Genomic DNA, 24,879 nt, shown 5'->3' on the forward strand with positions numbered 1-24,879 from the left:
TTTCCAGACAGCTGTAGTTGATCCGAATTTTATTAATTGTTGATCAAATGACTGTTGCGTCTTATTTCTTGTGTGATGTAGTTCTTGATGCTTGTCGCTTGTTCTCTTAAATGCCTATATCTTCTATTTGGATACACAGAGCTGTCTGGCATCAGGGCCCGTTCACACCAGTTGCAGTGCGTTCAGGCCCGATTCTGGCCGGAACGTACTGCATCGCATTGCGGCCGGCTCACTTTTTAGTAGGGCGGGAGGGAGCGTGGCGGGCCATTGAAGTGAATGGCACCGTTGCCACGCCCCCGGCTGCAATGCGATCGCCCGCACAGGATCGCAAGGCACATTGTGCCTCCGGTGCCGCAGACACAATTCAACTGGTGTGAACGGGCCCTAAATGCTGGTCAGCGGAACCTCCTTGCATTTGTCCTATGTGGGAGATCAACTTTTAGGAGCTTTGCTGGATCAGATTATGAAAAAGGCTACAGGAGGAGAAGTGACCACTTTTTTTCATCCTGGCTTCCCATGTCTTGGCAACGTTCAATGAGCCTTTTTTGCACAGTTAGAGGTTTGTTGGATCAGGCATGGTATTAACCTGTTTATGGTTCCCAAAGCCAACAGAGGCCTTCATCTAAATGTGGATTTAAAGGAATTAAATGTGTTTGTCCATATTCAAAAACTCGGTTATCCATAACATTATGTTTTACAAAAACTTTCTTTTGAACCTATTTGAGATATTTCTTTGTTGTCCAGAAAGGTTGCCTTTGTTGTGGCCATTACCTCGGCTAGAAAGGTTTCCGAGTTGTCTGCTTTGTCTTGTAGAGAACCTTATTTGGTTCTTCGTGATGAAGGCAAGATTGTTTTGAGGCCGGCCACAAGTTTCCCAAGGTGGTTTTGTACTTTCATTTAAATGAAGATATTGTTTTACTTCCACTTTGTCCGGCTCCTGTTCATCCTACAGAAATGTCTCTGCATTGTATAGATGTTGTGCGGCCTATTAGAGTTTATCTAACTCTAGAATAAGAACTTCTGGAGAATGCTGTCATTCTATCTTTGTGTCTTTCAGGAATGTAATAGTCCATGGATTTGTTCTGTCCGAAACAGGAGACAAAATGTCCAAATCTGTTGGAAATGTGGTGGATCCGGATGTCATCATAAATGGTGGTCAGGTGAGATTGTTACTGTCATCTCTATTTTATGTCTGTCAATTGAAAAAATCATTCATTTAGTTAATGATACTTAGACATCGTTCCTGGAAATATTGGAGCCCTGTAATAAAAATATTCATTTTGCACAATAGACACTTTTTTTTACACCATCTTCTTATTACCACCATCCCTTCTTATACCCAATCAGTACTGTGCAAAATATCTTTGACGTCTGTCCAGATAAAAACTGTTATTGATTTAATGAAAATGTTGTATAACCAAAATATTTTTGGCTAGAGTTGGGTTAAAACCCCTGCCCCGTAGGGGAAATTTCCCCATGACTTGCTGTCCCAGGGACACACAATAAGAGAAATGTCTCAGCAAAGCAAGGGAGTTTCCCTCTTAGACAATTGTTACCTGGACAGGTTTCCCCTATTGAAGTCTTCCCCTCACCATCTGGTGACAACTCAAACATTGTCTCATTACTGACAGTGGTCACCAGGAGAAATTTGAAAGGGTGAATCTACGTAGCCAGGATAAGGAAGGTAGAAAGGGGGCACTGGATTGCTTTGTTCAGTAGATGTTCACAGTTCCCTTTAAGAAGTAATAGCTGAGGGTTGGCTCGGCTTGGGATGGTATCTCAGGTGGAATACAAGGAGGAAGGTGCCAGACACAAATCTTGTAGCGTGTAGTTCTAATTTCATTGGAATTCTTTACCTTGAAAAGCGAATGTGTTTCAGAGACTCAGAGGGTCCCCTTTCATCAGGGCTTAGTTCAGGTAAAAGACATATGCACTGGGCTAGTGCAAATGTAAGGATCCTGCAGGAAAATAAAACACCGGACGGAAAGGATTAAGTGAAACGATAGGCTGCCACTATAGGAACTGCTTTTTTTGGTGGATCCATAGTTTTGTTTTTTGTTGCCCAAGCTAGACTTGGACTTTAAATTTGTAACTAAACCCACCAATTTAGCGGTCTCCCATGAGAAAGCTCAAGTTAGAGATGTTCAGTAGAAGTCAACATACTAATGTTGTTTTCTGCAGAGTTATCATTTACATTCTACTTATTAACAAATGTGCATGTTTTATGCTGCTATTCAAGGCATGCCTCTGGTGATGACTGTCACAGTTACTAGTGTGCTTATGTCAGCTATTAACTAATCTTTCAATCCATGAAATGTCTGGTGCCATAGATTGTCACAGGTGCAACACCATGACAATTGGAGATAGATGGTGGCTTAGATTGCACCGTCTCCCACGAGTAGGAGGATAGAAGGGTTTAGTTCTGCTTTAAGTCACATCAGTCCCCCACAGGTGCTTACAGTCTGACTTTCCTTTTATAGACATACCCAACAAAGGCCTACTAAGACAATCTATTCATTTTATATCCAGACAAGTAAAACTTTGCACTACATAGTTGTTGTTGATGAACCTAGATATATATTGATAGTTTTTTCTAAATTCCCCCTTACAGCATAGATGGGGAATCCCCCCATCCGGAGTATTTTATTTTGACAGCATGTAGGGGGACACTGGTAGTATACCTGATAGGCTGAAGTCACTGTTAGAATGCCTGATAGGCTGCATCTGATAGGCTGAAGTCACTGTTCAGCCAAGATTTTTCAGACTAGCTCCTTTGACAAAGGTCGATTGAAAAATCAACTTTTTGCTTGGAAAAGGGGAAGGCAGTGGGTTGGGGCCTGACAGGGCCCACACCCTGGCCGTAATTCATCCACTGCGTGGCCAGCTTTATGGGCTTATGTGCTCAGCATTGTATACCTGTGTTTGACATGCATTGAAACTTTACTTTCTTTGTCATAGGACAAAACAAAAGAGCCGGCCTATGGAGCTGATGTCTTACGCTGGTGGGTGGCTGAGTCCAATGTCTTTACTGAAGTCCTGATTGGACCAACTGTACTGAATGCAGCACGGGAGGATATAAATAAGGTACATCTAAAAATGTTTATATTTCTGCATATTATAAGTTGTATCTAGATATATGTTTCACAGCTGCAGTGATTCTATAGAAAAAAACGTTTGGAACACTTAAAGTAGATGTAAACCCTGAAAAATAATAGCTACTTTGCTGAAGCTCTTTGCTTAGTGACATAAAAAAAATTTTCTTTCACCTTTTTTCATACTGTATTATCTCAGTGCAGCCATTTCATGCCACAGATGCATGACATATCTCAAGGTGTGTTTCCTGATGGTGACAACAATTGACCATGCCTGCATAAAGGTTTGACGCGGCTGTCACTGCACATTGTCCAATCAGAGAATGTCTAGTATTCATTGAGAAAAATACTAGGCATCCTCTGAATGGCCGCTATGCTCACCAAGCCACTCTCAACAGCACAGGGAAGTCACTCAGCATTGTGGCTGAAGCAGGGACCCCGGAGATGCTGTAATACACTGTTGTAGCTGCGACTACTACCGTACACTACAGGATCCCCTTGGCCTTGCCAGGGCAGCTGAAGTTCTACTTTAAGGCCAGGCATAACTGCCCTCTCTAGATGCTTTTGAACTTACTTATTCTCAAAGATCCTTAAAGATGACAGCAAAGACTCTGGAGTTGAGCTTCTGTTTGTTTCTAACAGCTTAGAAACACCTGTTGATTGTTTACATTAAACGGCTGACAACACATGTGCCTCTATAAAAGAGCCAAGTTTTCAATGCCTGTGTTGTGAACTTTGAAAATGACATTCATACACAATGCTTCTAGATACAGAGATGAATAAGGGAAAATCACACTTCTTACCATTGAAACATTTCACAATTGTTCCCAATGAAAACATTCTTCCCAATTACTGTTCCTGTTCTGTGACAATGATCCTCAGGACAAATAGAGCGGATGAATCTCCCCAGCCAAGACACAAAAAAAGAATACAAACCTCCCCTTCCTATCAAAAAATAAATGCATACAAATGGCCGAAGTTCTATTTTGCATTCCATCAGGCTGGAGGGACAGGGTAGGGTCTCTTTGGTTGAGAACTAATATTATTATTGGAGGGCAGGTAAGACTAAACTTTCTATCACTTGATATTCAGTCACCATGCTCATATCAGCTATTGTCTTCATTGCACTCTTGCCCTACCGGCCCATTGGAGAGTAAGAAACATCCTCTAGATTCACAGCCTTTGTTTCTCTTTTCAGCTGCGGAACACACTGCGTTTCATGCTGGCTAACCTGTCTGGATTCAGCCCGGAAACAGACTCTGTTAATAGCAAAGCGATGTACATCATAGACCAGTACATGATGCATGTGCTCCAGGACTACACCAGTAAGGTAATGAGGGTGAACATCAGCCGTTGGCAAGGCATAATGGGTCTTGCAGATCTCATGGGCTGGGTGGCTGCACATTGCCTAATCTGTGCTAAAATGAGTGCACATGGTTGGTTCTAGTAATGTGGCCCTTTTAGGAGGTCAACAAAATAATAAAGGCACTAACCTGCGAAGACCGTGGTATTGTACATAATTCCCATCAGCCCATCTGCTGAAACGCCACTCTGTAGCAGAGCTCCCAGCAACCAATGGCCTCTGTGGTTCCTTCTGCTGACCTTTAGTCATTGCAGTACACAATAGGGACATAGAGCTCTTTTTTTCACAGGTTAGTGCCTTTTTTTTAGTTGAAAGGGTGGTTTTAAAGGAAACCTGTCATGAAAATGATAGGCTGGCATTGCTGACCTCCTACAAATACTAGTTGCCTTGGTGTCATCGATCTCCTCGAATCAGATCTGCTGATCGGCTTACTGCTTTCAGTCAGCAGATTAGAAAGCACAGAAGCCAGAGGATCAATATGACAACCAGGCTGCTGGCATTTATAGAAGTAGGTCAGCAGTGGCAGCCTGTGCATTTGTGTTATGACAAGTTTAATTTTTCTCTATCATCCATTGAGGGATACAGCTCTAAAGAATTCTAAGGCATAGGGGTCTGCCGAGAAATAAACATTAGGCAAAAAAAGTCAAAGCCTGCCACTTAAGGACATAACCCACCACCTCACACCTGACAGTTTCACGTAGTGTCCTCAGGACAATGGATGTCTCCTTCTCTTCTGCTTTATTTTAGTTTATTTTGTTTCTTCTTTAGGTACAAAAAGTTTTTTATTGTAAAAGTAACAATATAGGACATTACAACATATGTCACATAAACAAAAACAAGACAAAAAACTTTATACAACCATAATAAGAAGTTGCAGGGGTAACCAGCAGGGAATATGTACAGTAATAAAAGGATAAACGCAGAGGAAGAAAACCAAAAAACAGCAGATGGATATAAAAAAAAAACGAAAAACACGATAACATCAACCCCGCTGGAAGAGCCTCGCAACAGCTACTGTACTCGGGGAAGCACAGTGACCATCAGCTGCCACAATAGGTAATGTGAGTAGCTCCGGGTGCAGGCGATGCGAAAAAGACAACAACATGCAGAAAAAAGGAGAAAAGACAGAAGAAAGGGAGAGGACAAAGGGAAGGACTGTTGTTTCTTCTTTAAAGATTCCACTACCAGGGGCTGCTAGTAGATTCATCCGGATAAGTTAAATCCTGGAAGTCTCTCTAGTTGTCATGAAGCAGGTCTTCTCTGGTCTCACTACTTCTGCTTCGTCCTGCGTTGGTCCTGTGTTTCTGTTTTTCATCATTTACCGGTCTGACCAATATTATCTGGGGATTCCTGTTGTTGTGCCAAGTACCAGGCCGTGGGGTCGTGAGTATAAAAAAAATTTATTTACCTCATGTTTATAAGGTTGGGTGTTTTCCCTCCTTTTTATTTACTTGGGCCTTGTGCTCTCAGACTCCTATTTGGCTAAATGCCTTTTTATGTGGACGTTCCTTTTTATTTAAATTTCCCTCTGTCCCTTTTAAGAGGCCGGCACTTCAGTTTGATGACGCACTTGTTTTTGATGCGCAGTCCTTTTGTCCTGGTTTTTTGGTGTAGTGCGTTTCTATCAGCGGTGAAAGTGGACGGAGCAGTTTCAACTCCGCTTCCTTTGTTTTTTAGTTACCTCATACCGGCCCCGTCAGTATTATTGTGTTAACATGCCTTCTTGTAGCTGAGTCGCCAGAATCACTTCTATTGTAAAGCCGGCCGGCGGCTTTACAAATGTAAACAGGGGGAGTCTGTTTAAACTGTGCCCGGTGCCAGTAGCGTACGATGTATGTCACTGGTCGTGAAGGGGTTAATAGTTAAGGTGCTTGTCCATTACTTTGACTAGAAGGGTTTCTGCTTGGTCTTGCAGGGAACCCTGTTTGGTTCTTTATAAGGAGAAGGTTGTTTTTAATACCGCAGGCTTCCTTTATAAGCAAGGTGTTTTTGGCCTTTCATTTCAATCAAGACGTTGTTTTCCCTTCACTTTGTCCAGCTCCTGTTCATCCTGAGGACATTTCGCATCATTGTTTTGATGTTGGGCGGGCTGTTCGGGTTTATCTGTCAGACACACCTCCCTTTTAGATGTTCTGATTCTTTATTTGTTCTACCGGAAGGTCCTAGAAAAGATGGTGCAGCTTCTAGATCTGCTATTTGTAAGTGGATTCGTCAGGTTGTCATTCAGACTTCTGATTGGCGGGAGAAGGTTCCTCCTTTTCCTGTTTCTGCTCATTCTACTAGGACACTTTGTACTTCTTGGGCATGTCTGAATCGGCTTCTGTTTCTCACATTGCGAGGCTGCAACATGGTCTTCTGATCGCACTTTTGTTTTATGAAGTTGATGTTTTTGCCTCTTCTGCTGCTGTTTTTGCAGAGGAGTTCCTGTTTGAGTATTTGTGATGGTTCTTCTAGTTTTTATGGTGCCCGCCCCTCTGTTTTGGACTGCTTTCGAAGGTCTCTTCATCTCAGAATTCTTCAGAGCCGTGTCCCTCAATAGACCATAGAGAAAATAGGATTTTGTTCTTACCGTGAAATCCTTTTCTCAGAGTCCATCGAGGGACACGGCTCCCTCCACTCATTTCCATTCATCCTGCTACAACTGGCAGGTGTGAGGTGGCAGGGGTTATGTCCTGAAAGTGACAGGCTTTGAATTTATTTGCAGGGTGTCCATGTCTCCTGGAGGCAGAAGCATAACCCTACGTCTCAGAATTCTTCAGTGCTGTGTCCCTCAATGGACTTCGAGAAAAGAATTTGACAATAAGAACAAAATCCTATTATTGTGTTGATGTGTATTAATGTATGATTTGCAGTGTGCTTACTATTCTGTATATCTCTAGGTAACAGAGGCCTATAAGAACTATGAGTTTGGAAAGGTTATCCGTCTGCTGGAGGCCCTAATCACCAGAGACCTGTCAAGCTTCTACTTCAGTATAATAAAAGACAGGTAGATGTGTGTGCGCTGATCGGCTGTTTGTATGGTTTATGTTGTCAGTGTGTTAATAAGCCCCTACACTGTGTTCAGATCACCTTTATGGACAGGCATGACTAATACTTTTGTTTTTGGGGGATGTGGCAATACAATGCATTCAGCATAAGAGGACTCCACAATAACACAGGTTGTATTGTGAATTCTTGTGTAACCTAATAGAGTTGAGGTGCACAATAAATGGAAGTAGCAGTAGTGTGTAAATTTCTGTTCAAAGTAGAACTTCTACCAATCTGCACAATACATGGGTAGAAATACAGATGTGCAGATTTTTTTTACCTGCAAAATATAGAATGTTATTCATTAAGTCGTGTCATGCTCACACCCTCCACAGTGTATAGCCAGCAGGGTGACACCATTATTTCCAAGTTAAAGTTTTCAGCTTTTTGTGTCACCCGCCTGCTAAATGAACTGAAGCACTTCATGACACTGGTGACATCACTGTGTGCTCTGCCTGCTGTGATCTGCATGAACACCTCCCCAGTAAGCCCCTAGTGCCTGATAACATGTCACTATTGTACAATGAAATATGTTATGCTAACAGTATTTAAATGGTTCCTAATCAACAGGCAACTGAATAATGGTTGTTAAATATACAGTATGGCCAAAATTGTATGAACATGGGATCATCACACCACTATATGAACAAAGGTTTGTGGACATCTAATCTTCACGCCTACACCTATAAGGCCAAATGTATGTGGACAGACCTCCAAATGATTAAAAGAGGACTATGGGCCAACCTCTTCTGCCCATAGTTCTCTTCAGGGTCACAGGAGGATATATATCAATGTTCTCCAATGACCCAAAACTCAGTGTATAGCGGGCTATTGCCTGCTATATACTGAGAGCACAGAGCCGCTCCGCAGCTGGGACAGACCCCAACAATACTGTCGAGATCCACTCAGCTGGCTGATTGACAGCTGGCTCTGCCTATTGAGAGTCAAAGCCAGCTGTGCCCGCCCCCTCCTCCATCTGTTCCTCCAGTCAGCACTGAAGGATCGGAGAGGGGAGGAGGGAATCCCTGCGGGAAGCGGTGACTGACTGTAGGGAGAGGATTGGGAAGTCAGGGACCGGCGGTATGTGTTTGCTCACTTCCCGACCTGTGACAGCTTCAGTATCACAGGCCGACTTGAATTATGGGGATGAGTGTTTTTAACTCGCCCCATAATTCTCCTTTTACGTTCAGGTGTTTCCAGTTAAGGGTGCTGTAAATTCTACAGCATACAAAGTCATTTTAGACAATTGTGCGCTTCCAGCCTTGTGGCAACACTCGGGGGGGGAAAGCCCTTTTCTGTTTCACAATGACTGTGCCCCTGTCCACAAAGGCAGCACCATAAAGACCGAACACCTTTGGTATGAACTGTAATTCCGATTGTGAGACTGGTTTTCTAATCTCGCATCAGTACCTGACCTGACCCGTTCTTTTGGCTGAATGGACAGACACCGTCCACAAACTTGTAAAAAGCTTTTCCAGATGAGTTGAGGTTTTTATAGCTGCAAAGGTACGGCGACTCTATATTAATCCCCATGGTTCTGGAATGAGATGTCAATCAAGATCCAACAAGTGATTGGTCAGTGTTTTTTGTGTCCACAAACATTTGCTCATATAGTGCACACTGACTGAATTTATACAGGAACATCAGTCACTGCCATAGTCTGTGTTTCTGTGGGTTCTCCCATGTTTACTTCACTTTTCTCCTTGTGGCCCATTTAGTGCCACCCTTAATGGGTTTCCCCTATGTATGTACATATGTGTGTGTGTGTGTGTGTTTTGTGAGAGAGTTTGTGTATCTATATGTTTATTTATTGCTTTCAGGCTTTACTGCGAGGAGGAGAGAGATCCCAAGCGCCGATCCTGTCAGACCGTCTTGTCACAGGCTCTGGATATAGTGGTGCGCTCATTTGCGCCAATCCTTCCACATCTGGCAGAAGAAGTTTTCCAATATCTGCCCTATAAAAAAGGTATGAGATGCACTTTGTAACCCAGGGATCCTATTGGCTTCCTGTAACTGCTTTATAAGATGGCTGACTATACAGATGACAGGTACACTTCAGTAATGGAATATTTTGTTCTGTTGCAGGTGAAAACCCGAGTGTTTTCCATGGAGGCTGGATAGTGTCCAATCCTGTGTGGAAAAAACCCGGCCTTGTAGAAGCTGTGGAGGCCGCGTGTTCCGTTAGAGACATCTTTCTGGGTGCCATTCCTGGAAAGAATACCGCAGAGTATGAACTTACAGTTGTCATTGAGCCTGGACTGTTGTTTGAGTTGATGGAGGTAAGCATGGCCAAGGTTTAGCTTATGTATTGGCTTTGTAAAGTACCAATATTCCCATTCATAGTGGGGGTCAGCCATTGTATGTAGCGCCAGACTAGCCGGACCTGGACTTTGGGGTGGGGCACAACACTATGGGACGTATTCCTGGTTGTAGGACTAATGGAAAGAGAGGTGACCCTCCTTTTCTTGGCTGTCCCTCTCCCACAAGGGACGTATAGTGTATTTTCACCAAGCACATACTTTGAGGCATATTATAGCACTTCCTGTTGTGTCTCTCGTACAGGAAGTGAAGGGAAATTTCTGGTCTGCTACACAGACCGCAAAACGAAAAGAAACCTGACCAGAGTTTTACACCTTCCAAAACTCTAACTTTTTAAGAATATTTTGTTTCGTTTTTCGATAAAGTTGTTACATTTTAAGTACAGAGTATTACAGATAGGCCATTTAAAGGGTTCCTAATGGCTCAAAACAATGACTCTGACCCTCCTTAACCATTTAGACCCCAGTGGTCATTGAAGCATAAATGCCCAGTCCAAACTCTAATTTGCATAAGTTGTTTGATTGTAAGCATTTCATTTGGTACATTGTTTTAATAAAAAAAATCTCTCTGTGCGTGCATTTAAAAATATATATTGTTGTGTATTTTCATATTTGCAAATTCATTTTTAATGATATAATTGTATTAGTCAATTACAGTATTAAATAAGGGCATGTTGCCTCTGCAGGGTAAAACTATTTATTTTTTTTCTTCAAATGAAGCCATTCGCTTCCATGTGATCACTACATCATAGCTGACATAGTAGTCGCATTATAGGGAACCACTCTGATTGATTGGTTTCCAGTTGTTGGTGGAGATCGAAGTTGGTTATCACTGCCACAGCCCTGCAATGTGTTGGTAGCTGTCACAGAGGTGCTGTTTATGAACATGTGTTCAGCACAGGTCATTGTGCTGAGAAGTGTTTCTATACAAATTTCAGGAAGGAAGGGGTTAAACAGAGATGAATCTTATGTGCTGATATAGCTTATGTGCTGAATAAATGTTGCGTCCTCGGTGTGGTGACCGGTGTAGCTACGGGCAGAGTAATAATGTTCCTGTATACTGCAGTCTGTCAGCAGCATAATCACAGCGCCTTTTCTCTCACTAACATTATGTATGACCCGTTTATCCTGCCAGTAGATCCATTATACTTCCATTAACAGGCTGACAACTCTGTTCTTTCTGCAGGTAAATATCACAGCACAGTTGCCACCTTGTGCACAGGGTAGTCTTAGCCGGACATGTATTTTAAATGGACTTAAGAGAACTATGGGGTCAGTGTTTTTTCCCCATAGTTCTCTTAAGGGTCATGAGAGGACATATTCTAACCTCCTCCCGTGACCCAAAGGTCAGTATATCGCGAGCTACAGCTTGTAGTATACTGAGACCGACACAGCCTGGACAGATCCCGTCAATTATGTTGAGATCCACCCATCGGCGTGAGTGACAGCTGGCTCTGCCTATCTAGAGGCAGAGCCAGCTGTACCCGCCCCATCCGTTCCTCCGGTCAGCGCTGGAGGATCGGACAGGGAAGGGGGGGAATCCCTGCGGGGAGCCATGAGTGACAGTCACCGCTCTCTGCAGGGAGATGATCGAGAAGTGAGCGAGCGACGGTATGTGTTCGCTCACTTCCCGACTCCTTTAAAGTAAGAGACAAATAAATAAAATCTCAGCTCCAGCAACAGGTTCATTTTTTCTTTTGGAAACAAGTTTAGAGCACATGAATAAAAGTTGGCAGTTGTAAGCACCCCCGTCACTATCCTATGGTTTGTCCCAACTGTCACTTTTACTTGTTCTGTATGTGAAGAGCCAATCATATCCATAATACAATCATTACAATTACCAAATCAATATATTTTCCTCTACAGATGTCCTTCAATGTCTCACATTCTGCGTCATTTTATGACTGTATGTAAATATCTGGCACAGGAGTTCTGGTCCATTTGTCACCCATCTTCATACACTGATGGCTAAAATGTTTTGGGTCTGATAGATGTGTCCTGACGGATTGCTCTGTACTGTTTTGTCTCACAGACGCTGCAGGCAGAGGAGACATCCAGCACGTCACAGCTCAATGAACTATTAATGGTGTCCCAGACCAGCCTGGTGACGGACTTACCGCTAGATCTAGAAGCAGGGGCCATTGTGCTCAATGGATCTTTCCTCATCAACCTGGAAGGTAGGAAAACCCGGATTACTCCTTTTACTAGAAGCACTTGCAAAGCATTAACAGCGTGTTAACTGAATCGGCGTATATATATATATATGTAGCTGATGACACGGGTCATTCCTTTTTCCAGGTGGGGACATCTGCGAAGAAGAGGCATATAAAGTTGTGATTCAGCCAAGTACCAACGAGCGCTGCCCCCGGTGCAGGAAATACACCACCGCCTCTGCACTGACACCTTGTCCACGGTGCCTGGAAGCCATCGCTGGGAAATGGAGCCAGTGAAATAAGAGGACTCGGAGTAAAATGCATATGTCTGCAGACTAGGAAACAGCTGGACAGCACCTGAGCACTGCAATAGCTGCAAAGGAAACAGATGCAGAAGCGCTAATGGCCTCTAGGGGGCAGAAAGAACACTGGACGGCATCACATGGTCACTATGGCACTGAGCACCTTCAGCCTGGCAGTGCATGATGGGATATGAAACCCCACAAGAAGCCATTATATAACCAAGCCTGGTATACACATGGCAAGCAGCTCTGTAGGTACTGAAATGGAAATTCACTACCTGAAGAGTACTTGTCACAGGAAGTGGAAGCAGCTGTTTTGTAGGCCGAACAAATATTTAATCATTTGGCTAAATCCTAAATAAATGCTGCCTGTAAAACGTCTGCTTGCACCTCTGCTGGTTGTCAGGGTTCCCTAAGCAATGTTTTGAGGCCTATAGATTGAACAAGATCGAACTGACAACCAGGGAACCGAAACCAAGGCACTGCAGCACCTGCCACACTTTGGGGTTGGGAGGTGAACATTTTGTTTTTATGCTTTATGAGTTTCTCATCAGGACTTTGTGATCAGGTATTGACGGGTGACCGTGGGTGACCAGACCCCGGGGCGTGCAGTGTAAACTTTCCTCAGAAAAACTTCCAATGTATATTTTATATACAGCCAATAGAATCTGCAGATCTATGTTTTGTTCATTAATCAGATCTGATTATCAGGCCTTATTTTTTTTATTAAATTAATAAATAAATATGTTCCTATCATCTTCTGACAGTCTGTCCTCCTGGTTTACAGCCGGATGCTCATTGGACCACATACTGGCTACAAGAAACCCGTTACAGAAAGACGCACCTGACACAAAGTAGACATCGGGCTCATTTACTAAGATGGCGGTGTTTATTTTAACGTAACTCCGTTTATCTTATGATAGTTCTTTTTACAGTATATACGTAACATGGAAATTGTCTTTTATTTTCGAGATGTCTTTCTTATTCTCCAGATGTATTTTCTTTTTTTTTTAAACATTGTAGGGTGATGGCTATAAAAAAAAGTAGACGCCTTAAAACTTGCCAAATGTGCCTGCTATGAAATGTATAAACCATCTGAACAGATCATTATATAAAGTGACACTAAACTCAGGAGATAAATCTTCAAATGCATTCAAGTACCTTAACTATTAACAGAAATGTATTTTATTTGTGTATCACTCGGCTGTAGATCCTCCGATCATCTCTGAATTGGTGCTGACACTGTCCTTCCTTCTGGAGGGGGGCTACTCTTCTTCCCCATGGTCCCTGTGTGTGTTGTAAAGTAGTCACTGCTCCAAGCTCACTCCTGCGAAGGACTACAATCTCCGTATAAATGAGTAAACTAGACATGAGATTGTAGTCCATCACAGGAGTGAGCTTGGAGCGGTGACTACTTTACAACACACACAGGGACCATGGGGAACACAAGTAGCCACCCTCCAGAAGCAAGGTGACGGATTGATGAGTGCATTTGCCATTTGTTTTGCTTGACTGATACACAAATAAGATTGTTGGTAATAGTTGGGTTACTTGAATGTATTTTTAAGGTTTAACGTGAAGGAACCAGTCGGTGACTCACTACGTGGTGAACAAACATTACAATCGTGAAGTCTGTCTGTGCTTTTATAGTACATCTGAACAGTTTATATCTGCTAAATGCATTTCAGGTGCATGAAACAAAATGGAGGACATTTCTGAATGAAGTTGAATGTTTTTGCGGTAAGTGAATGTATGGAAACATTCCCAGTACATATTCCCCCTGCTGCGAATGGCGTGCCACTTCTAATTCTAGGAATCTATGTGGCGACATGGCAACAAATTTGCAAATGTCGGCCGCCTGCTTTCCCCAATTCGATGAAGTACTCTAAACTAGATTGCTGTAGAATTAGGAGGCTGATCTGTCTCTGTGATGTGACAACAGGCTCGCAGGACTGATTTTAGTGACAAGTAGTGACATCCGAGGCAAATGTCTGGCAACTCAGCAAAACGTTGACATAATGTGAAAGTGTAACAAATCTGCCGCACTTTTTACAGTCTTCTCAGAGCGGGAGGAGTAAATGTATGGAGCCTTATGCTTCAGTTGTGTTGGTTTGTTACAAGTGTCTAAACATATCCTGCATGGGTATGATGTTCAGATAGATGGGTAGGACACTATGTTTGCATTGCTGGGTCTCTAATTACAAAGAGCATCTGACTCACTTGGCCTCCAAGGGACAATTTCCGTTCGGCCCTGCGCTGTACACCGCAATCACTAAAGTCTCAGGAGGCCACAGCATGCTCCTGCTCCAACATAGGTCTAAGGAGAGGTTAGCTGGATCCCTCAATTCTCATTCATCTACTGCTGCAGTAGGTGCCCCCAGGCCCTCTAAACCTGACTCCAACTTAAAGGTCAGCTAACCCCTTTGCATGAGGGGGTACCCCCACTTCTATAAGTGTGGGGCTGATTGTGCATCCCAGTGGGTCTTAGGTCATTTTGCATCTCCAGCATTCCCATTTTAGCCATTTCTTCCCTCTGGGGAACCCTTCAGTTGCTCTTTATCTACCCTGTGCTGTTGCATGGGGTACTGTACCTTTCCCAGTCTGTATAGGTTTTCTCCATCCCAAGACCCCTTGCTCCAGTCCTTATATTATTTTGGGTTCTGGAGCTGCGATTCCCTTCGGCCTTGATTCCCTTCCTTAGGAAGGCCACTTATTGTCTGGTTCCCCTGACCAAATAGTTCCCTCCATTTTGGGGAAGCCATACTCTGGACGATGCTGAGACTGTTAGCCTGACTCAAACTGTCCTCCTGAAGGGCATTGCTTTGGAAACCTGGCTCTCCTCAACCAGTGGATTCTGAACCAACAGGAGAAGTTAGCCCACCTGGATGCACCACAGATCCTATGCACTGGGCAGACATCATCGCTGGAGGGCCTTAGGCCTTCCTGGATTGTCAGCAAGTGGACCGCCCTAGCTTCTTGCTTGAGGTACTCCCAGCAAGGGACAAAGTATGTACAGAGGACTTTATGGGGCCTCTCCACCTGGCGATCAATCATCCTTTGGCTGATCAGCACTCTGCTGAGGAAGGTCCTCCGCATACCTTGCTCCGTCCCTTAATAGGGTAAATGCTCTTAGCGTTTCAGCTAAGATTCCTGTTCCTCCCTCCATAGCTGGTGATACTTTGCTCTGGATGTGGGGGTATTAAGAAGTTTCCTAGGTTCATGGCTGTGCTAGGAGTTAGGCCCCAGTTTCACCTAGGGATGTCAGAGAGGATGTCTTGGCTTTCTTCCTCAGTTTATATTGATGGTCCCAACCCCGCCAAGCTGGTGCTGGGGTCTACCTTTCATCTTGCCTTCTCTTGTGGCAGTGCCTTCTTTGTAATCTCTACCTCCTGTCACACTTTGTGGGATTGAATCCTTGAGTTCTCTAGCGGTTTTAGAGTTCTCCTCATGTCCTTGTGAGCTTTTGGGTTGTACTAATACCAAACATTCTCTGGTGTACCTCGCTTATTGAGGTTGGTTGTCAGGCTCGACAACCTCCTTTTACTCTTTCTAGCCTTTCCACTTAGACCAGCTGACTTTCTTGCCTGAACCTATTTTGTTTGTATTCAGTTCCCTTTGGGACCTCCTCTGGGTTGTCCCCAAGTTTTTAGTTTTCTGTTGCCCATATCAGGTTGCGGGTCCTTTTTTTCTCCCTGTTCAGGAACGAGTACTACCTGTTTTTGGTGGATTTGGGTTGATCAGCTTTTTCGCTGGGCCAGGTTTGGTATTACCTTCTGGCTGGAGTCATTCCCCTCTGGCAGTGCCCCTGGTTCATCTGGGTCTGGAGTATAGAGTATCTTGGTCATGTTTGCAGGTTCTCCTACCTGGCCCCAACAACATCCATTCAGATTTGGGCATTGATTCTTTAGGCGGCTTGTGGAATGCAAGTGGCCTGTTAGTGGGTTTTGTATTCGTCATACCCCCACCACCACCCCGGACTGCTTTTGAACATCCTGACTGTCTCTCAATTAGTGTGTCTCTCAATGGAAAAGTAAGAAAATAGGATTGTTTTTACTTACCATAACATCCACTTCTTCAGAGACACAGGCCCCGCCCCCCCCGTGTGTTTTTGTTCATGTCCTTATTACTGCTTTACCAAAAAACGCTGCGTAGAGTAGAGGTTACATTGGGGGCTGGCTTGCGCTCTTTTGTTTTCCAGTATCCCATTCTTCTGTAGGTGGCAATATAATTAGGGCTGGTAATGATTAAAATTTTCCTGTTCGATTAATCGAAAAAAAATTTAAATCAATTAATCGACTAATTTCAATTAATTATATCGCACATACAGATCTCGCAAACTCTAGAGCCATCTCTGCCCACCGGTGACCCTTAGCGCTGCACATTCACTCACCAGTCTGGTGAGACCCCTCAGAGCTCTGGTGAGACCCCACAGAGCCCTGGTTAAAGTAGGGTTCAGTGGGGTCTCACTAGTCCTGGTTAAACCCAGGCCACACATGAACATGTGTACATATTGTGCACTAATGAAGCAGGAGACTCACCGGCCCAAGGGTTCCTGTCAGGTAACGAAGGGAAGGGGGAGGAGTCCGGTGATGTCACGGACATCGATGTCACCGGACTCCTACCTCCTTCCCTTCGTTACCCATCACGGACAACTACATCACCTGACTCCTCCCCCTTCCCTTCGTTAGCCGACAGAGCCACTTGGGGGGGGGGAGGAGGAGGAGTCCGGTGACGTCGATGTCCGTGACGTCACCGGATCTCCGGCAGAGAGGTGAGTATGGATCAAAAGAACTTTGATCGATCAAAGAAATGATTGATTAATCGACGGATTAATTGTTAATTTCCGCACCCCTAAATATAATCTGAATTCCTGTGTCCCTCCATATTTTTCTGGTAGGTACAATAATCCCATTTTATCTCGGTTTGGCTAAAGGAGCATGGAGCAGTACTCATTGGTGGCGATTGGTCTGCAGACACACAGAAGTAGGCCGAGCTCATGCTCCGTTCGGCTCTTATAACAAATATACAACAATCACATCAGTTATTTGTAAGTTTTATTTAATACTATAGAGTCTGTTACATTTATAATAGACAATGCAATCTTTAAATAAAAGTTGCCCCGTTCCCCCAGCGCTCAGGCTGAGACATGGCTATATAATGCTCGCTACAATTCACGATATCTGCAGCTCCTTAGAATGCCAGCGACTAGTAAGAGCACTTTGATTCCAGGAGTTAAGATGGAAATCGGGCCTTGAACTTCTCCATCAGTACAGCAGTGAGGGCAGTGTCTGTGTTCTTATATACAGCAGTAGGGCCTGTCCTCCCTTCTCCTACTTTACAGTAAGCTATGCCAATGTCCTTCCATCCATAAACAGGGATCGTAGGGGGACAGGTACTCTTTGATCATGGGTATTTGCATATTATTCTGTGATGGAACATTCTTTGAGGATAAATGCGATCTTTCGGTTTCTCACACTTGCTGGTTTCTGATCGGGAGTTTGAATAGTTAGAAAGTCCCACCAGAATCCCTAGCTCTGCCCGATGGCGTCACCCTCCTGTAATGCAAAACTAATAACAAGGGAATCCAGCTGCAAGATAGTGACATGTTCCTCGTGGGAGGGACAAGGCCACACACAGCGAGGACCTCTCACCCCTGAAGCCTCCAAGAGATGCAAGAAGCTGGACGGCGATTCATCCCACTCTAACCTGAAGTTAGTGTTGGGAGGAGTATGATGGTTCGGTATTATTAGTAATGGATGTAGATGGGATGGCTGGTTTAGTCTTCATATAGAACTCAGTCCTGGTCTGCGCACTGATGTCACAATGCAGACATGGCCTCCACAGCTTCTATGAGGTTCAGGGCCAGGCTGTATTGGCCATTGTTCTCCGGAAGAAGTTCCACTACTTTGTCTACCATTTTGGCTGTGGTGGGGATCGGGATGTCTGTGTTCTGGAGATCTTGTGGATTCTAAAATAAAAACAAAGCGGATTTAGTAGACTGTTTGTGTGGGGCCCCTTTACAAGGGTCTGAAATGAGAACCGCACAGCAACCAATCACATTCCTTCTCTATTCCTCAACCGTAAGACCTGTTACCCTGGGAGGACACAGAACATGGTGATAATGGACATACACAATTAGTCTTCTCATTCAGGCCATGTGGCTGCTCCTCAGGAAGCGCTAGGTCTAGGTACACCCGGAATCCTGCTCCAGAAATCTCCTTTTAACTAAGACTATGAAAAGAAAATCTATTACATAGTGTCTGAAAGGGAAACTGCTTGTGTTCACACCCCACTGGACAAAATCTTAAAAATACATTCAAGTGCCCCAACTATTACCAGAAATGTATCTTATTTGTGTATCACTCGGCTGTAGATCCTCAAAAACTCTGAATTGGTGCTGACACTGTCCTTCCTTCTGGAGGGGGGATACTTTTATTCCCCATGGTCCCTGTGTGTGTTGTAAAGTAGTCACCACTCACCGCTCAAAGCTCACTCCCATGATGGACTACAATCTCATGTTTAGTTTACTCATTTGTATTGAGATTGTAGTCTATCACAGGAGTGAGCTTGGAGCGGTGACTACTTTACAACACACACAGGGACCATGGGGAACAAAAGTAGCCCCCCTCCAGAAGGAAGGACAGTGTGAGCACCAATTCAGAGATGATTGGAGGATCTACAGCTGAGTGATACACAAATTAGATACATGTGTGGTAATAGTTTGGGTGCTGGAATGTAGTTTTAGGATGTAACTCCTGAGTTTTAGTGTCACTTTAATTCAGCAGCTCCGTTCACTCTGCCGCCCCACTTTTGCTTCATGTATTCTGTGTGTGGAAAGAACACGCGTGTTTCCTCCACCTTTTTGCTGATTCATGAATATTCTCACCCCTGGGGTTCAGAGGTCATACGCAGATAATAATGATCAGTCCTCTGAGGTACTCACCATTGCTTTGATCCAGGTACAGAGGGTTGGTGGTAGTCTGGCCAGCAGCTCCATGCCTTCCTTTGTCTGCGTGTGCAGCAGTGCATGTGCCAGTCTCTGTCCACAGAGGACCAATAGTTGGGATGCCAGCACCTCCTTATCCATCACTTGTAGGATGGCCTAACAGAACAAAGATAAGCCAATAGATATGAACAAGAGATAACAAGACAAAACCAGATTTTTTCTTTCTTTGCAATATTTACCTTTTATCTAGTGACTTCCTCAGTCTGGTGGCCTCTGAGCCCAGGTCTTCCTGGACCCGCCCCCAGCCTGTGACTGGACAGTGGAAGGAGAAGCAGCAGTGATGAGCTCATCTCCCCATCACTCCACTCTTGCTCTGCTTCTTGTCACAAGCCCGGCTGTACAGAGACTGCAGGAGGCTGATACCGGATCACAGCGCTGCATGAATGTGTATCTGCCTGGAATTCAGCTTTCACTCTCTAATCTGCATTCTTCTTCCAGGGCTGGGACTCAATTGGGCCGATTTGCTAAAGCAGTTGCAAATTCTCACAAAATACATTGTTTGAAACTTGAAAAGCAATTATGTGAAAATGAAATTCCTTTTCTTTCTGAAATCCCCGATATTGTGCAGATGAAACCGCAGGGAATGTGCTCATCACATCTCTGGATCATTGACGTGAAGATTCACACAATTTATTCTGTAAGATTCACACTCCTTTAGTAAATCAGCCTGAAAGTATAACTGCTGAAACCAGCCACCCCTCGGGGTCCCCATCCCCACCAGCACACTATCTACATGGAGTTTGTATGTTCTCCCTGTGCTTACATGGGCTTCCTCCAGCTTCCTCCCACACTCCAAAGACAAGCCGGTAGGTTCATTGGCTCCTGTCTAAACTGACCCTAGGTGGTGAGACGGGGACTTTAGATTGTAAGCTCTTTGAGCGCAGGGACTGATGTGCGTGTTCAGTATGTAAAGTGTCAGCGCTGCACTACGACCTGTAATCAGGTTTCCTGTACACGTGTCATCTGTAAAGTGTCCAGCAGATGGCGCCGAGTCTCCATTATAAGCTTTTCCTAGCAGTAGACTGCGGGCAGCACTTACCTCTTCCGCAAGGTGGTCAAAGCCGTAGTTGTAGAGCTCACACACGTAGTGGCGTCGCAGTGTGTCTTCATTCACTTGAAGCTGTGATGCCAGCTCCACGGCAAGCGCTGGCCAGACCACTTTACTACCCGGCACATCGGGCATCACGTCTTCTGATTTCACTGTAATTTGTAATTGGAACTGATCCTGGACAGCGGCACTGATCATCTTCATTAGGTACTGGGGAGACAGCAGAGGAATGGGACGGGTCAGAACCAATGAGGAAACCTGCGCACACAAGTTATAGGAAGCGCCACCTGCTGGTAAAAGACGAAGCTGCAAGATTTGTTTTATCTCATTATAATCTGATCATAAAAATGTTCAATTCTCAACCAATCATCACAGAGGAAAAGGGTCCCTGGTGTGTCGGGGGAAACACTCCATGTTACTATGCAGATTGGACCCAGCTAAATGTAGGATTTAATATTCAACCCCTTTAGTGATCAGAAGTATGTGGACACGCCTCCAAAACACGCATTCAGTATAGAACTCCCGGATGTGTGATGTAATACAAGACAGAGGGCAATGACTGGCACCGGATTGTCCACCAATCCATCTGCGTTCACTCCCAAAACAGTTATAAATGTTCGTGTGTTCAGACGCCTCCCAAATACCTCCTCCAGGTGCCCAGTCCAGGTGCTAAAAAGAAGCAGCAACAAACCCAAGTGAATGAGAATATGAGACAGCAAACAGTTACATATGAAAGGCTTTCGTCATGGATACCTGTTGCCGGAGGCTCACGATGCTCGGGTCCATGTCTCCGCTCGGCAGCAGCTGGATGGATGTGAGGTCTTTAAAGAAAGCATTTTTCCCCTAAAAAATACAGAAATATTTCCATATTCATTCCTGCCGCAGCCACTGCTGGTGTGTGCTCCCCGGCATAGCGCTGATCCCCGCACATCACAGTTTATTTTTTTTTCTTTGTTAGAAGTCTCTCCCCTCCCTGTTTACATACACGCGCATGCCTGGAGCACACATGTCCATTGTTCATCTGTTTAGGGGGGACGGGTTGGTTTTATTTATTTTTTTACTTTATCACTTTTTTTTTTTCCACTTAACTTTTGCTATCACAAAAGTGCTAACGAGCCCCTATGTGACAGCATTTTGAAGTGACAGGTTCTCTTTATGGAGACATCAGGGGTCTATTAGAGCTTTGATGTCTTTCCTGCTGTCCAATACAAATCATCTCGCACAGGAATGTATAGCCGGCACTACTGCCGGCTTCTGACAGCTGAAGCATAAAGCGCTTCATGCTTCAGTGATCACATAGCCGATCGTGGACCGGGTCTTCCCAAGTCTGCTCCTCCTCTCCATCCTGACACTTTGTGCCATGGTCCCGGGCCTCGCATGGGACCTAAAAACCATGGTGGTGGTTTGTGTAGGGAGGGGGTGGATTAGGGGCAAACAGCACATCCTGGCTATTATGAGTGATCGGGGTGGCTTCACAGCTGCCCAGATCACATGTAGTTGAGGAGCTGGCCCTGTCTGATATCATTGGTTGCTGGGAAGCCAGTGGTCCTAGCAGCCAATGACTGAGTGGCGAGGCCTGTGTATGGCTGGCAGTGGTAACACAAGTTGGTATAGCTACTGTCAGCCAGCCATACTCCAGCGTAGGTAGGCAATCACAGTCCAGACAGAACCAGCACTCAGTCCGTGTCTGGCCCGTGCTCCGCCATTTACTGACGCTGCTCTACTGCATTTCACACATAAATAAATCAGACATTCTGTATTCTCTTTCCATAATAGTCAGTGCAGTCAGCATTCTCGCTGAATAACCAGCAATATCAACTGCAGGAGACGCTGCCAAAATCTAGAACTTCAAGAGAACCAAGTCAGGAAATCTGCATGAAATGGAATATTTTGTCTTATTATAACGGTGCAGGAAAGGGGAATGAGAGGTTCATATGTTACCCTTATTTACTACAGCAAGAAGCTGACACTTTAATGGGGGTGGGGGAGACAGCTGACTACTGCCTGACATCTCACACTGGCTCCAAATACTGAGAGCACAGAACAATGTTGTAATTGGGGAGGAAATGTAATAAAAGGGAATTTACAATGTGTTTTCCCCGGTTATATATGTGAATGTAATCACTCCCTGACAAATGGCAATCCATGACTTACACGAGGCTTCCCTTTCACGTCCAGCGGCTGAGCAGAGTGTGAGCTGCATTAAAGTGAGCCTGTTCTAGACACGGCACAGATTCACTTTAATAAGTAAGAAGCAGTGTCCCTCAGATGACCGGCGACGCTCATTGGTGATGCTTGGGGTACAATACATCAATGGACACAGGCGGGCCGCACTCACCTTACTGTCGAAGAGAGACAAGGGCTTCACGGACTTGAGTGAGAACTTCATGATGGCGTACATGATGGCGGAGAGCACATACTGGTGTTCTACCAGCGGATAGTGAATGTGCTTCTGCTCCAGAGCCAATTCCACAATGGAGTTCGGGCCCTCCACCGCCACCCAGGAGTCTTCTACCTCCAATACCGGGGCCAACATCTCCTCACTGCTGACATCAGCCTGGACAGACCAACAGACACTTCATTGTGTACACACAACACCACACAGCATCACAATAAGGTGACTTCATATAACAATCTTTGTATGTCTGTATATTGTATATATGGACACTGGACTGAATTGCAGACAGATAGCTTAATACACACGTGAAATACATGTATGACGGCTGGTTTACCTCCCAAATGATTTGTAATTCTCTCCATCCAGTACTGACATTTACACAGCTCTGCCAAACAGCACAGCTCTGTTCTACTAATGGAGAGGAGCTGATTTTGCTCTGCTGCAGATTAAAGTGGCCCTGTCACCTTCCTTAAACAGTTGCAGGTAAAAATCAATTCAATGTTTACTTGCAGTTTTTTGCTTTCCATAAATGTTAATATTCACTTGCAATTTGCCTTCCACGTCATGGCCACTCTGTGCTGTCCCAGCTCCTTCAACCCTTCCCTCACCTCCCTACATAACCTTTTATGTAGCAGCTGGGGGAGGAGCAAAGGAGAATGCTTTGCATCCAAGATGGTGGCACCCAGCAGCAGTGTCATGGCTTTGGATGTGTACACAAGGGAGGTAAATAAGATGAATACATGAAATGCCAATATAATCTGAGGGGAAGGGTTGTCGGGGAAATCATCAATGTTCTGGTGATTATCGCTCTGCTTGATGCTCGTCCGTACTCTGCCTACCCAGGACAAGGCAGACATGTCAGGATTACCTCCATCATTGTGTGCAGGAGATCACAGCAGCTTCCCAGGAAGGAGGTCAGAGAGGTGTCACTCATACCCACATCCTGTATAAGGGAGAGGAATCAGGTATTCAGTGTATACAAATCATCACTCAATCAATGAAACCACCCAACGTGTCATCTGCCTGAAAGAGAACGGGACTAAACCCCCAGACCACCTTATATCAGGTGACATCAGTGCAACTATATACTGTATATTACCCATGGGGGTGGATGAGGTGGGCTGGGGCTATGGCCGCAAGGAAGCCCCATCCATACGTGCACAGCTTCCTCACGTGCCCTGTAGCGGTGCCTGGACTGGTGTGACGTCACATTCTGGCTCCCGCCACCTCTATAGGGAGCTGTACAAGTAATGGATGGAGCTCCGTCACAGCACAGAAGCCCGTACTTGACCCCAGGCTGAGGATCCTCTCCATGTAAGGTAGGGAGACAATTTGTTAGGGAGTGTGTAAGTTTGTATCTCTGTCACTCTGCTCTCTCCTCCTATCACCATTCTTCTTCCACGGCAGCAAACCTGACTCGCTTCTTTTGCTGCCTCTCCCTCCCCAATCTGATATGTGCTGTACAGGGACGGCAGGGGGCTGGTACCGGGTCACATTCAGGAACTGCTTGTAATAAAATAAATCCATGTCATGTTGTATTATTAAATACGGAGCCGCAGAAATGTGTGTGTGGTGTGTGTGCCCCGAGGTCACATGTATGGCTTGTATATTGTACACACACGTACCCTCCGACACAAGCGGTCCTTCGGGGCTTTCCCAACCTGAAGAAGGAGACAGAAGATTTATAATGAGTCTACAGAACACACTGCATGACAACACACACACACATAGAGATCACTGCATGACAACACACACACACATAGAGATCACTGCATTGTGTGTTAACATCATCAACAATTCTTCTACAGTTTTTGCGCACAGACAATTGCAGTTACATGTCACGGGTCACATGTCACGGGTCACATGTCACGGGTCACATGTCAGTGATCGCTCACCTTGTCTATGAGATACGCAGCTGATGAAAAGCGTTTTATAATGAACGTGCTCCACATCATCAGAGACAACCCTGGAAGCACAAAACACCATCAGAGCCTTTCACTTCCTGTTTCCTGATGTCGGTCACGTCTCCGTCCTCTCATTTCTATGTTTGTGTTTTACATACCGAACTGCACGTGAGCGTTGCCGATCCTCTTCAAATGGTCCACAGACTGGAGCAGGAACTGAGCTTCCTGCACAGAGAGAATACAGCCAGCAAATATAAAGGGGTTTTCT

The 24,879-nt window shown here is 44.8% G+C and overlaps 2 protein-coding genes across 5 annotated transcripts in view; one reads left to right on the forward strand and one right to left on the reverse strand.

Annotated features, from left to right (window-relative positions):
* Window positions 1-12,252, forward strand: part of IARS2 (isoleucyl-tRNA synthetase 2, mitochondrial) — a 60,511-nt gene extending 48,259 nt beyond the window's left edge. The window contains exons 16-23 of one of the 2 annotated variants that reach the window (XM_018572164.1): window positions 1,058-1,160; window positions 2,959-3,084; window positions 4,291-4,422; window positions 7,335-7,441; window positions 9,303-9,448; window positions 9,568-9,761; window positions 11,833-11,977; window positions 12,099-12,252. In XM_018572164.1, the coding sequence (XP_018427666.1) occupies window positions 1,058-1,160; window positions 2,959-3,084; window positions 4,291-4,422; window positions 7,335-7,441; window positions 9,303-9,448; window positions 9,568-9,761; window positions 11,833-11,977; window positions 12,099-12,250 (1,105 nt within the window). In that variant the 3' untranslated portion in view covers window positions 12,251-12,252. The remainder of the gene's footprint in view (window positions 1-1,057; window positions 1,161-2,958; window positions 3,085-4,290; window positions 4,423-7,334; window positions 7,442-9,302; window positions 9,449-9,567; window positions 9,762-11,832; window positions 11,978-12,098) is intronic. The other variant, XM_018572173.1, reaches the window with a different exon arrangement.
* Window positions 12,253-17,979: 5,727 nt separating this feature from the next.
* Window positions 17,980-24,879, reverse strand: part of RAB3GAP2 (RAB3 GTPase activating non-catalytic protein subunit 2) — a 64,583-nt gene continuing 57,683 nt past the window's right edge. For all 3 annotated transcript variants that reach the window (XM_018572147.1, XM_018572140.1, XM_018572154.1), the window contains exons 26-34: window positions 24,770-24,836; window positions 24,603-24,673; window positions 24,333-24,368; window positions 23,576-23,650; window positions 22,648-22,866; window positions 21,063-21,152; window positions 20,301-20,519; window positions 19,199-19,357; window positions 17,980-18,223 (exon numbers count right to left, since the gene is read on the reverse strand). In XM_018572147.1, the coding sequence (XP_018427649.1) occupies window positions 18,074-18,223; window positions 19,199-19,357; window positions 20,301-20,519; window positions 21,063-21,152; window positions 22,648-22,866; window positions 23,576-23,650; window positions 24,333-24,368; window positions 24,603-24,673; window positions 24,770-24,836 (1,086 nt within the window). In that variant the 3' untranslated portion in view covers window positions 17,980-18,073. The remainder of the gene's footprint in view (window positions 18,224-19,198; window positions 19,358-20,300; window positions 20,520-21,062; window positions 21,153-22,647; window positions 22,867-23,575; window positions 23,651-24,332; window positions 24,369-24,602; window positions 24,674-24,769; window positions 24,837-24,879) is intronic.

The sequence above is a fragment of the Nanorana parkeri genome, unplaced genomic scaffold, assembly GCF_000935625.1.
Source record: "Nanorana parkeri isolate BGI_ZX_2015 unplaced genomic scaffold, ASM93562v1 scaffold43, whole genome shotgun sequence".
In the NCBI taxonomy this organism is placed as follows: Eukaryota; Metazoa; Chordata; class Amphibia; order Anura; family Dicroglossidae; genus Nanorana; species Nanorana parkeri.